The following is a 25,329-nucleotide window of genomic DNA, read 5'->3' on the forward strand; positions in this document are numbered from 1 at the left end:
AGCCTTTTTTTTTTTTTTATATATTTAAATTTTAGAATCAACCTTAAGAACTTTATTCAATCTGGGTCAAATGGCCAATGTAAACACTTTGAATATCTGGTGAAATATCCTTCATCCAGGCTAAAAGAGGAGAAGATCTAGCTCATCTATCTAATGCATGGGCTACTCTTCCCGTCTACCAATATGGGTGAAAGATGTCTGCTGAAAAGCTTTAACACAAGTCTGTGTCTTCAATGGTATGACTGAAGTGGGAAACTTGAGAACTACTTCCCCTAAATTCCATGATAATGATCTCCAAATCACCTTCAAAAAACACATTGTCGATCACCAGCTCCTGTGCAAATTCCATGGGTCATTTACTCATCTTGCAGCCAAAGCCTTTTACCATCTCTACCATTTGATCTTAAGAAGTTATATTGCATTTTTCGTAGTCACTTTCAAATGCATCTCACATTGGATTATTATTTATCTTTTTTTAATTCCTGCATTCTATTAATTTTTAAATTTCTCTTTTTCTTCTCTCTCCTTCATCGCATCACTACAACCCATTTCTCCCCATTTCTTCCTTTCCTTTTTCATTATTTATCTTTTTTTTAATTCCTGCATTCTATTAATTTTTAAATTTCTCTTTTCCTTCTCTCTCCTTCACCGCATCACTACAACCCATTTCTTCCTTTCCTTTTTCATTCTCACTACCAACTCATTGATCCAACTTAGAATTGTCCCCAATTGGCGCTGTAGAGCACCATTGAAAGCTAAGTTGAGCACTGCCATCGAACATCATCACCATCACAAAAACTTAACTCAGCCACTTTAACTCATCCCACCTCAAGACCCAATTGTTCACGAAATCCACGTTGAAAACAAATTTGCGACGCCTCGGGAGAGAGAGGGAGATCAAAAGAGGGTGAGGCTCAAGGATGGAGGGAAAAATTCTTAAAATATTTCATTGTCTAGACATGTTTAGTGGCTAGTCCATTGCTAATGCTCTTACTAGCAATATGTATACTATTATACTAACTAGGTTAAATTATTGAATTACATAAATGAATCATGGTAGGTACAAATTTACAATACCTCATATTTTAGCCAACACACCTTTTCTAATTTTTGCAAGAACCTGGGGAAAAATTATTTATAATTCTATAGTTACAACAATAGAGGAGGAGGATTCAAACCTTGGTTCTCCTCATAAATGTTACTAAACTGTAAGGTTTTTGGCTTTAAAAATACCTTTTTGGTATAATGGTTTCTTTACAAACCCCCCTAAAAGATTTAACGATAAAGTTGGTATCTAGTAGACATGTTAATGCCATGAAAGGTAACTTTAATGCCTAGAAGTTTCATTGAATTTTTAGTTGTTACTTGTTATAAACTTAGCAACTAGGAATAAGACCAAAATCTAATTGAGTCGTCAATTGGTTTAAGCCTAAACTAGATTTCACTAGCAAACTAGATAAATGTAGAAAAACTCCGTTCTTATAACTCAAAACTCTTAACTCATATATCATATCTAATTCTTTATTTCTCTCTTTACTAACTCCCAATTTGTTTGGCTAAAAAGTTGACTTCAAATTTCATCACCAAAACTCAACGTTAACTTTAACAGGTGGAGCTCACATGTCAAATTGGATCAAAAGCTTCAGACTTTCTAACCCCATTACATTTTCTTATCTGTGTGAACTCTCTCCCCCACTCCTCTTTTTTTTCTCTCCCACATTCCTCTTCCTCCTCTTTCATTTCTCTCAAAACCCAGTCATCAGAAAAATATATACTTCAAATTCTTGGGTGTAAGTAGGCCAGGAAGAAGAAAGAAAAAAAATGAGGAAATTTGTGTTGGATCATTTAGTGAAACGGTACTGGAATTATTGGTGGTGAGATGTTTAGCAATCAGAGAAGCTCTACCGAAAGCAATTCACCTAAACATCAATTCAACATCATCTTGATTGAACAAGGAATAGAAGAAATGATTAAAGGCAACAGATGCATCAAATGGAAAGCAGAGTCCTTCGTTGAAGACGTTCAAAGAATCTTGGCACGGAAGATCAGTGCTTCTATTTATGCTGCTCATCAAGCCGTGCTGCAAGAATCTCAACAATTAGCCAATCTTGCCTAGTTTCATGAACATATTTGGGTTTGCACTCAGTAATGACTATAGTGGTGATTAGAACTTAATGTTATTATCTTCCCTTGAACCTTATCCTTTTGTTGTATGAAAAATTTTTTTATTAAGACAATCAGTTATGAATGAAAAAGTCTAAAGATACAACAAAATCTTGCAACATTTTCACAACACCTTTATTTTTTGTTGTGGTGAATCCCAGTATAATCTTTTTTTTTTAATTACATTTTATTTTGATCTATAATGGATTGACACCTCACTTGTAATGAAAATGTTTTGTGAAATTTTGTCGTGGTTGTAGAACAACTCTTATCGAATACATATACATCCAAATTCTACATAAAATCAGAATATACTTGATCCCCAAGGAAGTCCGTACCATATTACCTTACAGCACGTCCAAAATCCATTAGCAAAGATATCCAGGAGTTCATAAAAATGACAAGTGCCTATAGCTAGGGAAGTGAACATAGTGAACCAGAGTGGAGACCTCACACAACTTAGGCAAATAAAGCTTTGGTACGGTGGTACCTTTTGACATAACTGACAGAATTCATAAACCAAAATCACTTTGAAACCTCATGCGTGACATAGCATGAATTTCGTTTGCTATATCAATATTTTCCACCATTAAATGATGACAGGACCTTTCATTTCCATGTAAAGATCTTGCGGGGATGATTTAGCAATATTTTGTTCATTAATTAATAATGACTGTAAAGATCATTTCCTTCACGAGTATACTCCACCAAATACAGATACATCTCCATGAGCTCTGACAATGTTGTTAATCAATTTTAAAATGAGTACTATTTTATTATCCACTCCAACTCCAGCTTGCCATTTAACTTCAATTTGGATTCAAGAAATCTGTCATCTAGCTAGAAGTAATGACAACATAGAGAATGTAATAAGAGATTTTCCTGCAATCTGATCCTATAACCTTTGGATTGAAAATATCAAACTTCTAGATGGAGGGGGGGGAGGCGTTACAAAGACTCAGTTACGGGGTATTATATGGAGTATTCATTACAGTGAAACAACAATGTGCAATCCTAATAAGGTACAGAAAAAATTCACAAAAGGTAAGAACCACAAAATCCAAACCAGAACAATAGCCCAAGAGTGTATCCGTAGATTATATATCCTACAAAGGGAGGAGAGTTGAGCCAGGAAGCAACATTCTGGAGATACAACAAGGTACAAGATCCAAATAGACACAATTGTATTAAAGGAATGTGGAAATTAATACAAAAATCAAGCACAGAAAATTTACCAAAATCAGCCAGCAATATGATAACTGATAAGATGGCAACTGCAACATAAAGGGCAGAATCCCCCTTCAGGGTTAGCCGGAATGAAATGGTATTGGTCCTGGGTCAATCAAGGAATAAGCAGGTCATGCATTAGTATTTTCATCTGCCTCTGTTCCTGTATATGCCAAGAAATATAATCAGTCGAAGAATAGCATGAATAATAGATCCACTGCCAGTCTTAAACTCTTATAAGAAACAGCAAAGGAAATTCCCAGGTTACGTTACTCATACTCAGCTAGAATGAAGTACCAATCCATGACTGCCATAGAAGCAAACCAGAAAAAATTACCTTGCTAAGACTAACAAATATTAACAAACATGGGTGTAACAGAAAGGCACCACCAAAAAAAAAAAAAAAACTTTCTCAGAGGCCTGGCAAGAGTAACACGAAAATGGATGCACATTGCCAACAGTGAAATTAGATAGACTCTCCAATGAGAATGCCCATTTGTGGCAACAAAAAGCATAATGGCAATCCTCAACAAAGCACGATTAAGAGTGTATAAACTTCAATCATATAACAATATCTGGCATTTGCTCAAGTAGCATAGGTTATTAATCCATAGCCACCAACATCATCCAATATAAACAATTCCCTTATTTCATGTTATCCTATGATCATCCACAATGAAGCCATATTTCAAGCCCGAAGCTACAGATAACACTCTCAAACTTAAAATTACACCACATCTTCTTCTTACTTGAAAAAAAAGAAAAACGGCTTGAATACAATGTTGGTCTTTAAAGTTTAGTCCATGATCGATTTTAGTATATACATGGAGTTTAAAGTGATATGTCTAAACTAAAACTTGATACGTCATCACTTCATTAGACATATTATGGACTAAAAATGATTACTTTAACTTCTTTGTATCACTGATATGATAAGTGGCACTGATATGATCATGACTAAAAATCACTAATGAACTAAAGATTAGGAACTACATTGTATTTTCACACCCCAAAAAACAAGTACATAAATGACTAACCTTGTCCTTCTTCTCCTTCTCCTTCTCCTCCTTCTTCTTCTTCTTCTTCTTCTTCTTCATCATCATAGGCACCATTATTAACACCATATCTGGCATTCAAATACTCCACCGCCGCAGGGGTCAACACAAGCTTATCCGCATTCAAAATGTCAAACAAATTCAAAGTCCTCGGCGTCAACATCTTCAGCGTCCCGATATTCCGGCTCGAAAGCCTCACATTATCCGAAACCTCCTCTTCTCCCATCAAAAACAGCGACTTCTCCTTCGGATCAAGCCCCCACCTCTTCATCGCCGCAATAAACTCCTTCGTCTTCGGCTTCCCCTCGAACTTGTTCACGAAATCCTCCACCACAATCGTGTTGATTAAAGCGCTTGCGATCGCGGTCGATATCGCTAACCTCTTCTCCTTCCTGTTGATTTTGATGGTCCAGTCTCTGGGCTTAGGCCCAAATACCACGCCTCCGCCTGGCCTGAGCGGGGTCCGGGTCGAACCGCGGCGGGCCCGGCCCGTCTTTTTTTGTGGGTAGGGCTTTTTGCCGCCGCCTCTGACTTCGGCGCGGGTGAGGGTGGAGGCGGTGCCGCGGCGCTTGTTCTGGAGGTCGGTGATGATGCCTCGGTGAACGACGGCGCGGGCGGTGTCGGGTGGGGCGGCCTTGAGGTCGAGTTGGGTCTCTCCGATTTTGTCGCCGGTGAAGGAGAGGACTGGGATGGTGGCGAGTTCAGAGGTGACTGAGAGGGGTTTGGTTTGGGTTTTGAGGGAATTGGGTCTGAAGGTTAAGGAAGAAGAAGAAGAAGAAGAAAGTTTTGGAAGGAAGATGGAGGAGGAGAAGAATGAGAGAGATGAGGGTGGTATTGTGGTTGTGAACGTTGCCATTTTTACAGAGACAGAGAGTGAGAGTGAGAGTTGAGCTGGGATTGACTGTTATCCACTCGTGACTTGTCTATCTTCCGTTGGGTTTAAGAAGCTTTTCCCTGGAAATGATAAATCAAAATAAAAATGGAACTCATTAAAAAAAAAAATGAAAAATTACATTTTTAAACTCTAAAATTTAATGGTTTAATAATTTTTTTTTTTATGGGTAATGGTTTAATAAATTAAACCTTATGTTTTCAAAGCAATAAATTATATTTTAATTTATATTAAAATTCTAGATCTAATTTCATTGTCTTAAATAGATTAAAATTAAATTAAACTTGCACTTTTGAAATTATAAAATTTAATTACACTTTAACTTATAAAGTTTAAAATTTAATTTTTTAAAAATAATTGTAATAATAATTTTTTTTTTGAAAAACTAATAATAATTATTATATTATAGCATAAATTTTTTACTTTTTGTTTATTTATTCTAATATTACAATATAACCTTTTCGAAAATTCGTATAATTTTTTTAGGGAAAATACACAAAACTCTTATAAAACTCTTTGATATTTTGAGAAAAAATGTTAATCGGTGCCCTTAGAATATTGGTTAATAATCTATTTTAGAAAAATTTTAACATCACTTTTATGGAAAATGAAAAAAACTATCAAAATATTAATTGTTTTTTTTTTTCCTTTTCCCATAAAAACTTTCTTTAACTAGATTGTTAACCAATACTCTAAGGACACTCGTTAATATGACCTTTTTTCACAACTTCTTGCCACAACTGTGATGTGGCAGAGCGTGATTGGTTAAAAAAAATAGTGAGTCCATGTGTAAGTGATAGTTAACCACTTACAATCTATCATGTCAGAATTATGACAAAAAAGTAGTAGAATAATTTGTAGTTTTAGAATTACTCATTTTAACCACCTCACACACACACGAAAGTCATACCACTACTTTATATACAGGGTTTACCACATCTCCCTCCTTCCATTATTATCATTGTGAGACTACCATTTATAATATGATTAGTGCAACTTCTTATTCTTCTATCCAATGTGAGATTTTAAAATCAGTAAGAAACTCTCGAAAAATTTCCTATCATGAAAGGTTCTTTATCTTTCCATCACTAACAGTGTCTTTATAAGATTATCCTAATTTATTCCCTGTCGTGAACAACGACCTAACAACCTCATATGCATCAATCTCATATTTGATAACAATACAATTTTAGCGATTGCAACCACATTCAAGAACACATTCAATTTCAGTTATTGATCTATTGGCTTCTTACATTTTGGTTGTCTACATAAAGGGGGGCAAGGGCTCACTTGTCAAGTGATAGAATATGTATCAATGCGTAGTGTTGTAGAGAATAACACATAAAGAAACATCTCTCCCTCTTTCTCATCAATTTCATCAAAGCATTTATGTTGTGGATATTATGTGTTTTTTTGGGGTAAAAACACCATCATTCGAGTCTAAATTTGTGAGAGATTTTTTTATACACTTTTGATCTGTAGAGTGTGATCTACATAATGTCTCAACATTAAAGCCTCAATCATTGCATGCATTCAACCTTTGTTTTAGCATGTTATGTATGCTTCATTTAATTTGATCTAGTTTGGTCCACTCCGAATCCAAATCAATCCTCCCATTTGGGGTGCAAACAATGTAATATTAATATTATTTTTTAAATGTAAGTAATCTTAATTATATGTAATTCAAATATTATAAGCCTAATTATTTTATTATTATTCTAGGATTTGGTCTATTAAATAATGTTAGGTTTATTCTAATTCAAAATTTTTTTGGTAAAAATGTAGCTATTAAGGACTTTTCATTGTAGATGTAGGATTATAAGGCCAAATCACTTTAATTGTTTGTATACTCTTTATAATTGTAGTTGTTGTTGTTGTTGTTGTTTTTAATGGGAATTGTTGTTGTTGTTGTTTTCATATATATTAAGAGAGAGAGAGAGAGAGAGAGAGAGAGAGAGAGAGAGACCATGAGGGCGGCGCCACCTTAAGGCCAGGGTTGTCTGAGGACCACCCCGACCTGAATTTTTATATATATATATATATTATATATATAATTTTAAAAAAATTTATTTATCTACCCTTCAAAAAAAATTTGGAAACACGCTCAATTTTTTTTATGCCAATAAAATTAAATTTTACTCCATAATTTGTTCTACATTTAGTAGATGAATGATTGCTTGGACGTTAAAAGATATGTAGCTTGTAGCATTAATAATGAGACTATCATGCAACGATTTCAAAATATGAAAACTCGTAGAAGACAATTGTAAACTTTACGTATTTGCATGTTTTTTTATTGTTGTTGTCAATATATGAATTTCTCTTTTTATTAGATTGTATAATTTATGTTTATTAAAGAACACCCTCAAAAAAATTTATGGAACTGCCACTGTGCCACCCCCAAAGATTTGTTAATGGATTAAACCCATTGATATAGAACTCAAAGATTAGAAGTATGGCAATAATATTATATCTAATTTGAATACTTGATTTTATTATTAATTATTTTTATAATTAAATCATTAGAATTATAATTATAATAGGTAATGAACTTTTTGCGTTTAAAGGGATTGGAATGCGAAATGCTTTATTGGCGGAGTGGAATCTGCTTCAAGGGAAATGTTAAGAGCAATGGCTTATTCAAGCTAAGCACCCTATAAGAAGAAGAAGAACGAGGAATTAGGAAGGGAGCCTAAAAGAGAATTTGAGAAAAAAAAATGCATCAACTTTCATAATGACCTTTGTTTAACTACTACTTTTAACTAACCATTTCTAACGAACTCTTCTTAGACTTGTCTTGTAGGAGCTCTTGAACTTACAAATTCACATGCTTTATCTTCTGCACATGTATCATGTATGGATGTGTTGTTGGGCTGGATGTTGGGCTTGATGCAGTTTGGGCTCATTACATAATAATACTAAAATAAAAAGTGGTTTTCTTCTTATTTTAGTCACATTTAAAGAAAGATCAATCAATCGTTGCTCATTTCGCAGTTGACAATTGTCCTTTTTATTACACATTTATTTCGATCGACAAGAGGGGATAGGCTTGGGGCAATGGCCGATACTACGTTGTTTTTGGCATCTTTTTTGATACTTTTGGTGATTATTTCCGCCTTTAACCCACAGGTACTGACCAACTAATTAACTAACTAACTTAACTACCACGTCTCATCTGATATGTATATGTTGTAGAAATTTCTTTATATGACACCAATTTAATTTTATTATTATCTCTGTAACTGTAAATTTTATTGTCATGTACCCTTTTTGATTGAGTGATTTTATTTATAAAAATAATGGTCCAAGTTAGTTTACTAAACTAGCTAAACAATTTACTCACTGGGAAGTTCCTCTTTATTTATTCTATGGGTGTATTGTTGTAAACAATATAAATCTGCTTTTGGGATGTGAAGTGTAGACAGTATTTTTATACTATAATCTTTTACTATTATATTGTATACAACTTTCTATATATTGTTTCATCATAATGATAAGACTCTATTCAAGTTCTACTGTTTATAGTTTTTCAGCCTGATTTTGACACAAACTCGTTAACATATNTAGAGGAGAAGAGCTTGTTGAGGACCGTTTTTTCGGCCCACGTGACATTACTTCATTAGCAATCCATGCCACATCAACATATTATTGATTTTTGGGTAAATCTATTTTAAAACTCAAAATAAGCTCATATCTCATTCAACTACATGGATTAGGCTCACATGGCCCGCGAGATCTTTACTTCAAGAGGCGGATTCATGTCCACATTTCCTCTTCATCAATTGGGATCATAACCCCACGACATCATCAACATCAACATATGGATCAGGCTTAAGCAATGAATTAAAGCTCATGGCCCATATCACCTCTCTTACACTCATTGCAAGCGACTTCTTCGACAAGAGTCCATATTTACACAAAATGACAACAAAACCCGAGGTACGTTATCTCACCTTCGGCTTATGATCCAAGCTCATAAGTCTCTTTGAGGAAACTTTGGGAGTCGTGGTTTGGAGGGCCAAGAGTATGTTTAGTAAAACTCCAGTGGTTTAAAGTTGATAAAGGAAACATGTTGCTTGGCATGTCTTCTTCAACTCCCTGAACTCTAACGAGTTTGTGTGTAGCAAGTAACATATGGTAAGCATCTCTTATCACGTAGCACTTAAAATGATAAAATTCCTCATTACTCTTTTCCTAAAGCTTAATATTCATCATATGACAAATGCTCGATATTCCCAGCCATCTAATTACTGAGAAGATAACTGTTCATTCAATCCCCAGCTGTTGCTATACAAATTTAGAAACTTCATTATATTATTCTACATAAATCTCATTACTTCTTTCAGCTAAAATCCAACTCAAGCATGTGGCCTAATCTGATTGGCTATCTTTATCTCTCTCTATATACAAAATATTCATGATACCTCTGATATCCAGCTGTTGTCTGCCACAATCAGATCATATATTTCTCTGCCAGCTGCCAGAGCAGAGCATTAAATAATCTTCTTACTCACCAAGATTATGTCACAACCCAATGAGACCTTGACTAAATCTCTAAAGCTTCATTATCTTTCGACCAATCTTTCTATTACTTGCTAAAAATGTGCTGTAATGGAAACTTGCACAAAACACAAAACACCCAAAAAAGGAAACATTTCCAGCTGAACCCCAGCAATGTATTTAGCACTTGACACCTAGCTGGGAGTGCCACCATCAGCTATTTAATGTTGAAATCCCAGCAGCCAGCTGTTATACCTAAAATAGCAAGATACCTTCCAAAGAGATCTTACCATTTTTCAGCCAAATCCTTAAAATGATCTCTCTAGCAGTCTGAAATGACCCATCTGACCTCATTGGTTCTGCCCAAAGCAAACAGCTTTTACATGTAGCTGTCACAGCTTTTCCTGACAGTTGGGATAACCTTTTCAGAACAACTGTGACAGCTGACCTAGCAGGTTGAGCATTACTATTTTTTTTTCCACTTTTGGCTAAAACCAAAAACAACTAGAGAAACTACCTTTCTCTTGCCAAAATACCTTCATTTTCTGTTGCTTTTCCCTAGCAACTTTTACTTGAAATAGCAAGAATACCTTAAAACTAAACATACCATTTTTGGCCAAATCTTAAGATGGATTCTTTGAAGATTCATTGCTATTTGGTACAAATTTTGGCTGAGATTTTTGCTAAGATAACCCCTTAAACTTAGCTCTAAAGGGACCCTTCATGAACACCTCAAAGGGGGGACACCAAGGGAGAACAACTCTCTCATAAGCTTCCCTATTCTTTCTCCCTTGAATGATCTGCTGAAGCTCTTAATGAAGTGCTGAACTTCTAAGTTTTTAGTTTCCAAATTAGGAACTAAACTTTTTTAGCCCTTAACTCATAAATGCCCTTCATAAGCTTTCATATAATCCCAGTAGAAAATCCCAGCAGCTTTGCTAAACACACTACAATACTATTACTCTCTTATGCTCATTACCTCACTCTCCATATTCTAAAAATACATGTATCTTGTTGCGCATATCTCTAAAAATCTCTTTCTTCACTTCTCCTACACAATCTCATACACACTTACTACACCATTACATATAACACACCACAACTCTTTTAAGCTCCACTCTCATGCTTTCTCACTCTGAATGCTATTGTTTTGCTGCTCATAAATACATTTCAATACTCTTCTACACCTATCTTACTGCTCCTATCTCCAAATACCTAAACACATATATATCTTTTACCATATCCACACTTCTCAAGAGACATCAAACACTCATACTAAAAATCCTTTTCATGGAAGGCATAAACTTCTATTACTAAAGCCCTTCTCCTAGGAGGCACCAAGATCTCATATCAAAGCCCTTCTCTTAGATGGCACAACTACTTCTTACAAAAGCCCTTCTCTTAGAAGGCACAACTACTTCTTACATAAAACCCTTCCATTAGAAGGAACAAATACTACATACAAAAACCCTTTTCATGGAAGGCAACACTATTCATAACTTCATAACAACTAAAAGAGCATTGTCAAGGGGAAAACTCATTTAAGTGCATGATAAGAGGTGCAAGTTTAACCAGCCCCTACACACAACTAGATATACTCTTTCTCCTCCAGTTGCACCCATTTTTCCCTTTAATCTTGAAGTTATCATGGTAAACTGCCTCTCTACTGTTGGGGTCACTTTGCTGGGACATTATTAGCTCACAGAAGCTACACAGCTGGGCTGCAAACCATCAGAGATAAGTGACTCTGTTTTCTTACCTTTAAATTTATATCATTACATTATTACTTCACATTTAAATACATATTACTTTATTCCAACTACTATTACAACTGTTAACCAAGGCTTAAACTCATTTAAATGCATGATAAGAGGGGCAAACTTAACAAGCCTCTACCGCTGGCATTCTGCTGGAATCTTATTAGTTCACTGATGCTACACAGCTGGGCTACAAACCATACAAAGATAAGTGACTTTACTTCCATATCTTTAAATTTACATCATTGACTCCATGGTTACTTCACCTTTAAATACAAATTACTTTATTTTAACTATTATTACAACTACTAATCAAAGCTATCATATCAAACACATATTACATATTTACTCAACCATTATGTGATTCTTAGACTTTGGCTTTAATGGTTTTGTAGGTCATCCTTCCAACAAACCACACGTGGCTGGGCAACCGAAAAAGGCCCTCGAACAGAGCATTAAAAAAACTATTTTTAATTTTTTAATGGTCTTTTTATTGCTTTTTTATTTTTATTTAAAAATTTTAAAGAAAAGAAAAATGACATTGTTTTAAGACACTTTATGGCAATTCCCACAAATGTGGATGAAAAGACTAAATTAAATAAAGTTAAAAGTTGGAAAATTGAAGTGAATGAAATTAAAGTTACATGATTAAATTGAATTTTAGACAAAATAGAAGGTATAATTTGTAATTTAACCGAAAAAAAATATTATTTAAAAAAAAAAAAACTTGAAAAAAAAAATCATAAACATTGGATTGAGATCAGGTGATATTCACCTATGCAATAGCTTTCAATGGCTAATATTGAGAGTTAAGAAAAAGCTTTCAATCTTAACATTGAATAAAAAAAGTGAGAAAAAAAGTAGGTGGAATTTTTGTGAGGGGAGATGGAGTAATTGGATATGCACCGAATCCTAATCCCTAAACAATCACTTTGTCAATGTCATACAATACCACAATCCTCCCAAAATTAGTACATTAATAGAAGTTGGTTTCTTTAATTTGTCTTCTAATGATATCCCGCAGTAATGTTATACACTTATACTGCTGGCAAGATCTTATAATATTCAAAAGTTGAACTTGAATGTGTCCCAGCGTTGAACGCACAGTAATCCCACCCCGGACACAAAACGATTCCTTGCTTTTGCAAATATCATGATTGCATCAATAGGACCTATTCTTCTGTACATATAGATCCAATGCTCCAGTCCAACAAGATTATTTGTTCAAAATCAATTAGTCTCATTGGTACTCACACACAACTAGCATTCAGTTGGTAAAATTTGATGCCTGGATGGCATAGTTATCCATATTTTACCACTTCCAGCTCACAACTTTCATGAATAAAAGTTCTCATGGGATGAATAATTTACTGTCAAACTGACACATCTGCAACACATCCGCAATTGCAATCTCTCTTACAAGATTTTGGTTGAAGGCAAACCTGCAAGCACATTGTCTTCGATACCACACTCGTTTATCCCTCTTCTGATCATGAAGTAACCATCCTGCCATCAAAATCAATTACTAAGTGAGAATTTGAGGAGGCCAATTTAAAGTGGGGAACAATTTGGTGGAAACATACATCACCCCAGCCTCTATTCCACTGATTTGCAAGAAGCTGCAGCAGAGAAAAACAGCATATGATCTTCCCAAAACTTGTTACTATAAAATTTGAAGGTGATAACTAGGAAATATCAATATACCCAATAGTCCTCCCCAGAATCACTTGTTCCCCACCCAATTAGCTTTACAGCATGACCTCCATTACATCACCAGCAACGTGTTTGTAAACTCCAGATTTGTAGTGAGCAAAATCCTGTAAAATGGCTAACAGAACCTACAATGATCAGAAAAGTTCATCTCTAACCACTAAAAAGAAAAAGGACATTTCCTTGCAAATGGTTGTAAAAATGTAGAATTCTGAAAGAATAAAGGCTATGACTAGATATTCTGATGCTCATTTTTTTGAATGAACTATAATGATCAAATAAGTCTATTACTTAACTCAAAAATAACAAAATATGTTGTTCGATTCGTAGTAAAATGCAAAACGTTCAAAGAACAAGGGTTGTGGATAGATCAACCTCAAATCATTATGTTTGAGACAGTCCAAACAGATAATGAAATGCATGAGCTCCCAGATCTTGAAATCCTTCTTCGATTTTAGTTTAAAGGAGCTCACGAAATAAGACAAAAGGAGCTAACCTTAAAAAGGTAAGTGGTATGGTGACATGTTATAGCTCATGCCTGCAGCAAGGCCATCAGCAATGCCCAGAAGAATAGATAGAAGAAAAGGTGGGAAAGAATTTAAATTTTTTTCTTCCAAGTTCAATTGACAACCGAGGTGGCATCCTCTACAAAGTAGCAATGGTTTGAAATCCTTTTTGGTTATTAGTTTAAGGTGTCACTCAAAGCTACATCAAATGGTAAGCGATCTAGTTACTAAAAACCACACCCTAGGGTTTATTCTCTATTTTTGGTCCTACATTTTTCATAAAACAAGTTATTGAAAGCCCTAACCTTTACGTTTTTGCAAAACAATTGAAATTGAGTTTTCACCTTGGTTGTCCAAATGAATTATGACAACCTTCTTATGAGAGAAAACTCATTTTAGTCGTTCCTACAATCTTCCTTGTAGTTCAAGAGAGCCAACTTTATGGGCTTGACTGCCTTTGAAAACTCAGTCAATTGAATGACTTCTTCAATTGACTGGTCGAGAAGGCTCATTTTGCAAAACTGGTCAATTAGAATGACAAATCCTTGTTTTTTCTAGGAGCTTGTGCCACAGGTTTTTGCTTCTATCTAAGGACCCTTTTGCACAAAAAAGCAAGAGTGCTCAGTTCTTCAAAAGCCTATAATTCCTTTGTGAGCAATCTATTTCTTTTAGAGTTATCTTTAGATTCAATGTCTATGTTTTGTGAGAATCCTTTGTGTCCTTGCTAGTTATTTGTATTCTTCATGATTCTTTGAGCAAGAAAACCTTTGAGAGGTCCAAACCCACATCCTAAACACTTTAATGTGACTATGTGAGTTTGATAACATTATAGGTTTTATATTGTGTAGTTTCTAGAGAATTTCAACCTCTGATCCGTGAACCTCTGATCTGTGAATGAATGATTGGTATTGGTAGTTTCAATCTTTCATCTGTAACATTTGTAGACAGAGCTCAGGTTTAGCTTGTGTTGTGTGAGGATTTACTGAGGGTCTGGATATTCAGGGAGGACGTGGATAGCTGGTAAAACAATTGGGGACTCATGGGATTTGAGTTGGAATTTATAGTGCATCTCTTTGTGTGGACTAGGTATTGTGTTTTTTATTTATTTATTTTTTTGGGTTTGGGTTTTCCACATTAAAAAAAAAATAAAAATTCTTATGTTGTGCATGTGTGTGATTGATATATTATCTTACTCATGTTAGTTTACAAGCTTGGCTGAAATTCAAATTCGTTTCTGCTATGAGTAGCAGCATGGGTGTTAACTCTAGGATATATAATTATATGCACTGTGTCTTTTCAAGTTTGTCAGGGGCAATAGTGCTAGAAGGGGATTGTGGAACATTCACTCAACTGTTTGAACAAACTAGCTTCATGGTGCATGAAAGGGTTTGTAATAAATGCATTTACAAATATTACAATGCCCGAGCTCCAGCTGCGCTTGCTTTCTTTACTAACACTCCACAATGCACCACTCATCCTGCCTTTAAGATGGGGACAATCCAGATTTAAGTGGCACTACCTGCTGAACCCAACAGGCCCATCAAACTAGTAATATCCAATATGGCCAGACAGATTAGGCAGACATAACGTGCAAAGCATTTGCAGGGGAGAAACGTAGAGATCAGGTGATCTTGGAATGTACTTTCTCAAACTTTGTTTTAGTCAGTGTTGTGAGAAAGAGCCCTTATTCCAGAGGTGTGGGTGATTGGAATGTGAAGTCTGCTTAGGATAAAAATATTCTGTATAGAAGGCGTTCACTATGGTGCACATGAAAGTGGCATGGTCAGCTGGCATAAACCATATATGAAATGAGATAGAAATCCAGGCCCCATATGAATTGGTAATACTAGAGTAGTTCTGGCAACTGGGCCATTGTTTTCTCTTAAACTTCATAAGCTTTGATATGACTTTTTGTAGCTGTCTTGATACACTAGCATATTGTTTGTCTAATATAAATTCTCTTGTTATACTTATCAACAAAACTAAAGATAAATTTCTTCTTATTATCATATTTAAAAAAGAAGAAAATACGACTAACAATTAAGACTTATGTTGAAAGAAGTTCAGCAAGTTCAATTATGAAAGCATAATGCAAGAAGCCAAAACTTTAGTTTACCTCATAAACAGTGAAGGAGACCTCAACTGGTCCGTTCTTATAAATTCTTCCATAATACTGTATGGATCAGAACTGATTCTATATGCACTAGCAGCATAGTGCTTAGACTCCTTCCAAAGCTGGTTCTTATTTACACACTTTTTAATGCACTTGGAGTAGGATATGCAGGCTCACATCCAGGGTGGGAACAGCCAGTATCATCGAAGTATGGATCACACTGCCAGATTAAAAATGAGTTCATTTTAAGCATACAATACCAAAAAAACAAAAAAAAAAAAAAAAAACTCAAAAAAAAAAGCAAAAACACACACGCAACACCAATGTAACTGAGAAAATTGATCCGGCAAAATTGAACGGGAGAGAGAGAGATCCTACAGAATCATAGTAACAAGCAAAAGAAAAAACTTGTTACCTCTTCAGTGACAGCACCATGCTGGACCAAGTATTGCCATGCATAAATTGAATGCCCCCCATCACAACCAGCACCACACATAAAGCCACAACAAGCTAGGAGATCATTTACAGACAGAGATATGTTCTGCAATAAACCATGTGGGAATAAAATGCCCCCCAATAAAAAAAAAAATATATACATATATATATATATATATATATTGGGATATGCATTTATATTGGGCAAGAGAATTCAATCCTTTTCCTATACGACAATTCAGTTATCATGCCAAAATGGATGCAAAAAACGATCTGATAGTTGATTCCACAGCTCCAAACGCCAACAGTCTTCTCCTCTAATTAATATATATATATATATATATATATAGTAAATTTCTTAAGGTTCAGTGCTCTATGGATTGGACTGAGGCTTTGCCCTCTTGAACTCCATACTCAATATTTCTTTTTTTTTTAAAAAAAAGTTTCAAAATTTCAACCGCCAACAACAAAAGGGAAAAGGTTCTTACATACGTTTGAATCCACACATTGCTCAAAATGCATTAAACTAACTCTTGGAGACGTTTTTTTATGGCCAAAAATATGAGAACGACCCAAATCTCTCCCATTGGATTCTTTAGAAGTGTTTATTTGTGGAGAGTTAAGCCCAAAATTCACAATGGCTAATGGTGTTTTAACAAGAAAGAAATTAAAATGCCAATAACAAAAATGCAGAGAAATGTATAAAAATATAACAAGTCCGAAATTTCGACTCACAGTTAGCAAGAAGAGAAAATTGAGAGAGGCTATGAGGAAGAGATGGAAGGTTCCCCTATACCTATATTTCTACCCCTAAATTTCAAAATTGTGAGAATGTCTCTTAACTAAGTGGGCTTTTGCTCTCAAGTTTTAGCTATATGGGAAAAACAGGGTTGGCCTATTTTGAATATGATTGTGGACTTTTATATTGAGTTTTGGGTGCTCTTAGTGACTGGTTTTTGGTCAATAGAAAAGGTTTTGGACCTTAAGGTGTTAAGCAAGTAATAATTTTCAGGTTTGCTTTTGTTTGGATAAAAGGAATGCTTACTTTTATTATCATTAAAGGAAATGCTTGACTAAACCCCTATTGACTCCCCCTTTTCAGTTGTTTCAGACAATCGAGAGGCTCACCTAAGTGAGGGCTAGCAGTTGGAGCTAGCCAATGAGAGCAAACTAGAATGGGTTGGAGTAGAAACTTTGGACCACAGTCAGCTAGAGAATAAACACTCTTTTGAGGTGAAAATTTCGGGTACAAGACCTCCTCCATGAGCATAAGGTACTACTAGTGCCCCTTACCCACTTAGTAGCATGCATGGGCTAGATTCATGCAAAAGGTCCAAAAGAAACTAACTCATATCCTCCAAACCATACTTCTTCAATTTTTCCAATATGTCACATGGACTTAAGTCATGCTTAAAAAAATAAAATATAAAATAATATATGAATTGAACCCATAAGAAAGTCAGGCTTAGTTGAATTAGGCTTGTAAAACATGTGTCCCAAAAATGGGTATTAACACTAACAAATCATTTACAAACTCTCCTTAGTTTAATCTTTGTCTTGTATTAGCTCTGCCAAGACTCATAAAGCTCAATTACAAACAACAGTGATGTTTATGGTCCATTTAAAATTATCCGAAAAATCATTGTACGTGCTCTTGATCCTTATCGGCACACGTGAATGGATATGTTGTTGGGCTGGCTGTTGGGCTATGATAGGATAACATAAGATGAAGTATGGGCTCACCACATAATAGTCAGTCAAAATGTCGACTTCCTTCTTCTTTTAGTCACACGCATCAAATATCAATAAAACGAGACGCCCACGCAAACAGTAGTTGATCATTTCGAAATTGGCACGCCACCCAACAACCTTTTCCTTATCTTGTTCCTTCTTTGAAGTTAGGAGTTCATTCTCGATCAACACGAGGTGGGAAGAGGTTGGGGAAAATGGCCAATACTCCGTTTTATTTGGTATCTCTTTTGTTACTTTTGGGTGCCATTTCAACCTTTCACCAACAGGTATTAACTAAACTAACTACTTTATATAGGTTTCATATGACACCAATTTCACTTTTATTGTTATCTCTGTTTGTAACTGTTAGTTTTATTGTCATAACAACCTTAAATTCAGCTAGATGTTATGCCCTTTTTGATTCAGTGATTTATTTTTAAAAAGAATGATCCAAAGTTCCTATTCATGACTTCTTACTGTTACTAAACTAAACAATTTACTCTCTGGGAATTTTTTTTTTAATGGGTATATTGTTGTGAACAATATTGATCTGCTATTGGGATGAGAAGTGTATAAATATTTTTATACAAAATAATGATAATACTGTATTCAAGTTCTAATTTTTATAGTTTTAGCCTGATTTTGACAAAAAGCTTGCTATCATATAGACTAGTATAAGATTTTTTTTTTTTTGGTTTGTTGATAGATATGATAGATTTGACCCTATGGCATCTGACAAGTATAAGATTTCAGTATTCAAAATAGTCGTCTCTTAAGGAAGAAAAGGATCGGGATTTTTGGTTTGCCAAATTTTTTAATTTGTAAACAAAGTTTACCACATCGTTCACCAGGTTCTAGTTTATTATGTTAACTCTTAACTTTGAGCTCATATATAGAGTTGGACAATGGGAACCTTATGTTGTCTTCATCCAAGTCTATCATCATTAGTTCTACTTTCAAGTGAATTTTTTGTTTCTCTTAATGTTTTGAGGTTTGAAATCTCTATGTGAACATCTTATCGTTGTTTTCTGCAGGTAGTTGCAGTCAAACCAGTTCCCAGTCTCAAACTTAACTCTCATATCCTTCAGGTACTTTCCTTACTTGTTGAAAGACTCTCTCTGGGGTAAGTAATGAGAATTTTATTACCAAATTAATGGAAACTTTTATAACTTCCAATATCCTTGGAATGGATATTTGGAGCTTCCTTTGGGAGTTCTTCAAAATAAAATAACTGCCATATTACCATTTTACTTGTGAAGGTATGGTGTAAATAACATTCTTTTTACCTCTTTCATTGTGAATTTTTTTACACAAGTACTGCTTCAGCACTTTCCTTTGGGTGGAAGTCAAAATTATTTAAGTTTTGGCTCTCACATGGGCATTGCAGGAGTCAATCACTAAACAGGTAAACGATGACCCTAATGCTGGATGGGAAGCTACCATGAATCCTCGATTTGCTAATTATACCGTGAGTATTCAATTGGCAATAACATTTTATGATTACTTCTTACCCCTTTACATGCTTGAGAAGATGCTTCTTTTTAAGCACAGGTTGGGCAATTTAAGCACATTCTTGGAGTCAAACCAACACCTCAAAAGGATTTGAAGAGTATCCCTCTTATAACTCATCCAAAATCATCTAAGTTGCCAACTAGTTTTGATGCAAGAACTGCTTGGCCACAGTGTAGCACAATTGGAAGAATTCTAGGTAAGTTGCTTGATTGGTTTATATTTTGTCATTAAAAGATTCTTTCAGAAGTCCTAATGGTTAGCTTGTTTATATGTCAAATGCTGGACCCAATTTCACTATTGAAGATCAGGTAATTCTACTTCTATACCTCGTATTATCTCCTGATAGAGAAGAGTTATAATAACTCTCAGAACTTCTTGGTTTTGATGTTTCAGGGTCACTGTGGTTCTTGTTGGGCGTTTGGTGCTGTTGAAGCACTATCAGATCGTTTTTGCATCCATTTTGGCATGGTAACTGAATTGTCATATAGGAAACAGATTGCATTGTCTTGAACAATATTAATGCATATCCTTTTTTTTTTTTTTTGGCCGGGGGCCATTTTATTCCCTATATGATTTATTGCAGAACATATCTCTCTCTGCCAACGATCTCGTAGCATGCTGTGGCTTTATGTGTGGCTCTGGTTGTGATGGGGGGTATCCAATTTATGCATGGCGATACTTTGTCCACCATGGTGTTGTCACTGAAGAGGTAAAAACTCTCTCTCTCTCAAGTTTGCGTGATCAAGTTGCTCTGCTACATTGGTGTTGCATTTTTATTTTTTTTGGGTGGTGTATGCTTAATGAACACTTTTTTCATTTGGCAGTGTGACCCATACTTTGATGATATTGGCTGTTCCCACCCTGGTTGTGAGCCTGCATATCCTACTCCCAAGTGCGTTAGGAAGTGTGTAAACAAGAACCAGCTATGGAGGAATTCAAAGCACTATGGTGTTAGTGCATATAGAATCAGTTCTGATCCAGACAGTATCATGGCAGAAATTTATAAGAATGGACCAGTTGAGGTCGCCTTCACTGTTTATGAGGTAAACGAAAGTTTCTTGGCTTCTTGATTTATGCTTTTATAATTGAATTTGCTGAATTTCCTACGACATGATTTATTAATATCATTAGTTCTTTTTCTTCTTCTTTTTAATATTTTTTTGATAAGTAATGGAATTTTTATTGCTATAAAACAGTAGTCACCCAAGTATACAGGGAGTATACAGCTGGGGGCTATATTAATAAGGGAAGTTTTTCTTTCTTTTTTTCTTCATAAGTATAATAACAAGAAAATTTAATTGGACAAAAAATTGTTATGCAAGTGGATCAAGGCATAGCTACAACAGTCATATCAAAGCTTATGGAGTTTAAGAGAAAACAATCTGTCCAGTGGCCAGAACTACACTAGTATTACCAATTTCTGTGGGGCCTGGATTTCTCTGTTATTCCATATTTAATTTATGCTGGCTGACCATGCCACTTTCATATGCACCAAAGCGAACTCCTATTCAGAATACTTCCATCCTAAGCAGACTCCACATTCCAATCACCCACACCTCTGGAATAAGGGCTCTTTCCCACAATGACCAAATTTTGAGAAAGTACATTCAAGGATCACTTGATCTCTACCATATTTCCCTTGTAGATGCCTTGCATGCTATGTCCACCTAAGCTGTCTGGCCTCTTTCATCAGTTTGGTTGGCATCTTCAAATATGACTTGTTGAAGGGAGATCCAGCAGAACCCCAGTTTTATTTTGCAATTTTTGGTCCTTGCTTATTTTTGATTTAGTTGGTCTCTACTCTCATCATTCAACTGTGGGATGCAATCTGCCCGCCATTGGATTTCACTAATGTGATGGGACCGTAGGGTTCAGCTGGCAGAGCCACCAGAATCTTGATTGTCCCCATCTAAAGGCAGGATGAATGGTACATTGTGGAGTGTTAGTAAAGAAAGCAAGCAAAGCTGGAGCTTGGGCATTGTAATATCTAGGTTTTAACTCTTGCTTGTTCAAACAGTTGAGTAAATGCTCCACAGTCTCCTTCTAGCACTATTTCCCTTGATAAACATGAAGAGGTGTGGTGCATGTAAACATATATCCCTAGAGTTAACACCTATGCTGCTACTCATAGCGGAAATGAATTTAGAGTTCAACCAAGCTTGTAAATTAACATAACAAGATAATTAATCAATCACGCACAGATGCCTGGCATAAGATTTTTAATGTGGAAAACCCAACCTGAAAAAAGCCACAGGACCTAGTCTGCACAAAGAGATAAACTATAAACAAAGATTACATTTAGTTACCAACAATGAGTTTCCAACTCAAATCCAGGAGTCCCCAATTGTCAAACTGGCTATCCGTGTCCTCCTTGAATATCCAGGCCCTCCATAAATCTTCATGCAATACAAGCTAAAACCTGAGCTTTTTCTTCAACATATGTATTCTTCAATACCAACCTTTTATAGATGAAAGATTGAAACTACCAATACCAATCTTTCACAGGCCAAAGGTTGAAAATTTCTCTGGAAAGCACACAATATAAAGTCTGTGGTGTTATCAAACTCACTGTAACAAAGTGTTTAAGGATGCAGTTTGGACCTCTCAGAGGTTTTTTTTTTTTTTTTTTTTTTTTTAGATCATGAAAAATACAAAGAAATGGAGAGAACACAGAATTCTCACAAAACATAGACTTTGAATCAAAAGATAACTCAAAAAAGAGAGATTGCTCCCAAAGGAATTTTTGGCTTTTGAAGAACTGTTCACTCAAAATTTGCAAAAAGAGCCTTCCTGATCAATCGCTTGAAGAGGTCATTCAATTGTCCGAGATTTCAAAGGCTGTCAAGCCCATAAAGTTGCCTCATTTGATCTACAAGGAAGATTGTTTGAATGACTAGAATGTGTTTTCTATCATAAGAAGGTCATTAGAATTTATTCGAGCAACCAATGCAAAACTCAATTTTTAATTGTTTTGCAAAATGTAAAGATTAGGGCTTTGAAAACTTGTTTTGTGAAAAATGTGGGACTATAAACAAAGAATAAAACCTAAGATGTGGTTTTTGATGATCACTTACCATTTGAAGTAGCTTTGATTGACACCTTAAACTAAAAATGAAAAAGGATTTCAGACACCCTTGCCACTTTGTAAAGGATGCCAACTGGGTCATCAATTCCTTTTCTTCTATCTGTTCTTCAGAGCATTGCAGATGGCCTTGTTGCGGACATGAGCTATAACATGTCACTGTACACTTACCTTTCTAACTTTAAGGTTAGCTTGTGAGCTCCCCTTAAACTAAAAACAAAGAAGGATTTCAAACCCTAGGCACTCATGCGTTGCATTATCCAAATGATTGAAAAAATGACATTTTGTTATTATCAAGTTAAATAATATACTCACTTGGTCATTATAGTTCTTTCAACAAAATGAGTATCAGATTATCTATTCATAGCCTTTATTCTTTTGTCATTTTACATTTTTACAACCATTTGCAAGGAAATGACTTCTTCTTCTTCTTCTTCTTCTTCTTCTTAGGTTTTGTTCCCTTTTCTTTTTTCTGTTAGATATGAACTTATCTGATCATTGTAGTTTCTGTTAACCATTTTACAGGATTTTGCTCACTATAAATCTGGAGTTTACAAACACGTTACTGGTGATGTAATGGAGGTCATGCTGTAAAACTAATTGGGTGGGGAACAAGTGATTCTGGAGAGGACTATTGGGTATGTTGATATTTTCTTGTTATTGCCTTTAAATTTTATAGTTACAAGATTTGGGAAGATAATATGCCGTTTTTCTCTGCTGCAGCTTCTTGCGAATCAGTGGAATAGAGGCTGGGGTGATGTATGTTTACACCAAATTGTTCTCCACTTTAAAATTGTACCCTCCCAAATTCTAATTTAGGACATGATTTTGATGACAGGATGGTTACTTCATGATCAGAAGAGGGACAAATGAGTGTGGTATTGAAGACGATGTGGTTGCAGGTTTGCCTTCAACCAAAAATCTTGTAAGAGAGGTTGCAATTGCTGATGCTGTTGCAGATGCGTCAGTTTGACTGTAAATTATTCATCATATGAGGAGTTTTATTTATGACTTTTGTGAGCTGGAAGTGGTAAAATATAGGTAACTATGCCATCAAGGTATGGAATGGTACCAACCAAATGTTGGTTGTGTCGTGTGAGTACCGATTGAGACTATAATTGATTCTGTACAATAGCTCTTACTAAGATTGGGGCATTGGATCCATCTATACAAAAGAATAAGGTCCTATTGATGCAATCATTATATTAGCAAAATGTGTAAATCCTCAAAATTTATGGCATTTTTCACATGAAATCCCAATTAATTTATACCTTCACTAGTTTCTCCAAAAAAAAAAAAAAGGTTTATACCTTCACTCTGCCTAAATAACTTAACACTTTCTCTCTTTATGAATACCCTCTCAGACACAAGCTTCGGTCCACAGAAAGTGTAAAGAAAAGCTTGTAAAGCAATAGCCCCCAAACCCCGCAAAAAAAAAAAAAAAAAAAAAAAAAAAAAAAAAAAAAAAAAAAAAAAAATCCAGTAAAGCAAAGCAAAAACATCAAGCCTGGAACTAAAATATGAAAACTCAAGACTCCTTGTAGCTCAACTGGTTGACACCTATTAGTGTTTCCAATAAAAATATTTAAGATTCGAATCTCTCTTTTACAAATTATTTAACTATAGAAAAGAAAAAAAGAATTAAAAAAAAAAAAAAAAAGCAATTGTGAGTATCCCCTAGCTTGGACTCTCTACAAGGATAAGGTAAGATCTGCCATTAGTTTGTCTCTTCCTTTTATTTTACTTAGCTCTCTTTTATACAATAGGACGGCCATCCTAGTTATAATCCAAGAAAAGTTACATGACATTGATACTTAATTACATTCCTAAAAAATGTAAAATTATATAGAAAAGCACAATCTTGAACCCCAGCTCTAGGATCAAAGGTATGTTACTAGATGAGAATGTCTTAGGCACCCATTTCACTTAACCTAAATTAATCTTCTAGACATTTAATGGTCTTTCATATACAATCCATTCAACATGTGATTTTAACCATAATAAACATAAATTTAATAAAATTAAAATAAATAATAAAAAAACGCAAAACTTGTTTGAAGATTAAACTTTGTTTAAGCAAATTGATGATAGATTAATTTTTCATATTTATATAATTATTAGAAAGTATTATCATACTTTTTTATGTTAAATCATGCATTTTATATTTGGTTTTTAATAAATTTTGTGCTTAAAATAAATTATAATGCATGAATATGTCTTTTGTAGGATAATTAAATTAGTTCTAGCAATATTTATTAAAAAAGGCACAAACTAATTTGTGTAAAGAAGAAGGGCTAATAGACTAAATTTGGGTGAAAAATGATAACATGGTTAACGAATAGATTAATATATATATATATATATTTTTACCAATTAGAAGTCTGCTGGCACATGTCCCTAATTAAAAACAAAAAACATGCAACCCAGAAATGGTAAAACAAACGGAAAAGGCAAAGCTACAGAGGTCGTGTCTTACAAAAAGCAAGCTATAGATTTGAATTAATAAAATAAAATTTAAAATTTATATATATATATATATATAAAATCCTTCAATTAAAATTGCATCAACAGTCTTTGAATTATTTCAAGTTTTCATAAAGAAACTACTTAGAAAAGGAAAGAGCAAAGTTGGAAATTTTTTCTCTT

The 25,329-nt window shown here is 34.7% G+C and overlaps 3 protein-coding genes across 3 annotated transcripts; 1 reads left to right on the forward strand and 2 right to left on the reverse strand.

Annotated features, from left to right (window-relative positions):
- Nucleotides 1-3,125: 3,125 nt before the first annotated feature.
- Nucleotides 3,126-5,384, reverse strand: LOC112003319 (large ribosomal subunit protein uL4c). The gene is made up of 2 exons (XM_024035507.2): nt 4,428-5,384; nt 3,126-3,553 (listed from the first exon to the last, which is right to left on the reverse strand). Exons 1-2 carry the CDS (start codon nt 5,299-5,301, stop codon nt 3,522-3,524), a joined length of 906 nt encoding a protein of 301 aa, XP_023891275.1. The 5' UTR covers nt 5,302-5,384; the 3' UTR covers nt 3,126-3,521.
- Nucleotides 5,385-12,704: 7,320 nt separating this feature from the next.
- LOC111990580 (cathepsin B-like protease 3) lies at nt 12,705-16,620 on the reverse strand. Its single transcript, XM_065769196.1, is given in 8 exon segments — nt 12,705-13,100; nt 13,178-13,213; nt 13,299-13,360; nt 13,363-13,411; nt 15,927-15,970; nt 15,973-16,077; nt 16,080-16,143; nt 16,339-16,620. Coding segments are annotated over 8 exon segments (633 nt in total). The 5' UTR covers nt 16,522-16,620; the 3' UTR covers nt 12,705-13,010.
- A 1,538-nt stretch (nt 16,621-18,158) lies between these two features.
- LOC112003320 (cathepsin B-like protease 3) lies at nt 18,159-23,880 on the forward strand. The gene is given in 11 exon segments (XM_065769197.1): nt 18,159-18,376; nt 19,124-19,177; nt 19,477-19,557; nt 19,641-19,813; nt 19,955-20,069; nt 20,185-20,310; nt 20,426-20,644; nt 23,209-23,257; nt 23,260-23,321; nt 23,407-23,442; nt 23,522-23,880. Coding segments are annotated over 11 exon segments (1,122 nt in total). The 5' UTR covers nt 18,159-18,304; the 3' UTR covers nt 23,657-23,880.
- The last annotated feature ends 1,449 nt before the right edge of the window (nt 23,881-25,329 follow it).

The sequence above is a fragment of the Quercus suber genome, unplaced genomic scaffold (genome assembly GCF_002906115.3).
Source record: "Quercus suber isolate HL8 unplaced genomic scaffold, Cork oak 2.0 scaffold_1078, whole genome shotgun sequence".
Taxonomy (NCBI): Eukaryota; Viridiplantae; Streptophyta; class Magnoliopsida; order Fagales; family Fagaceae; genus Quercus; species Quercus suber.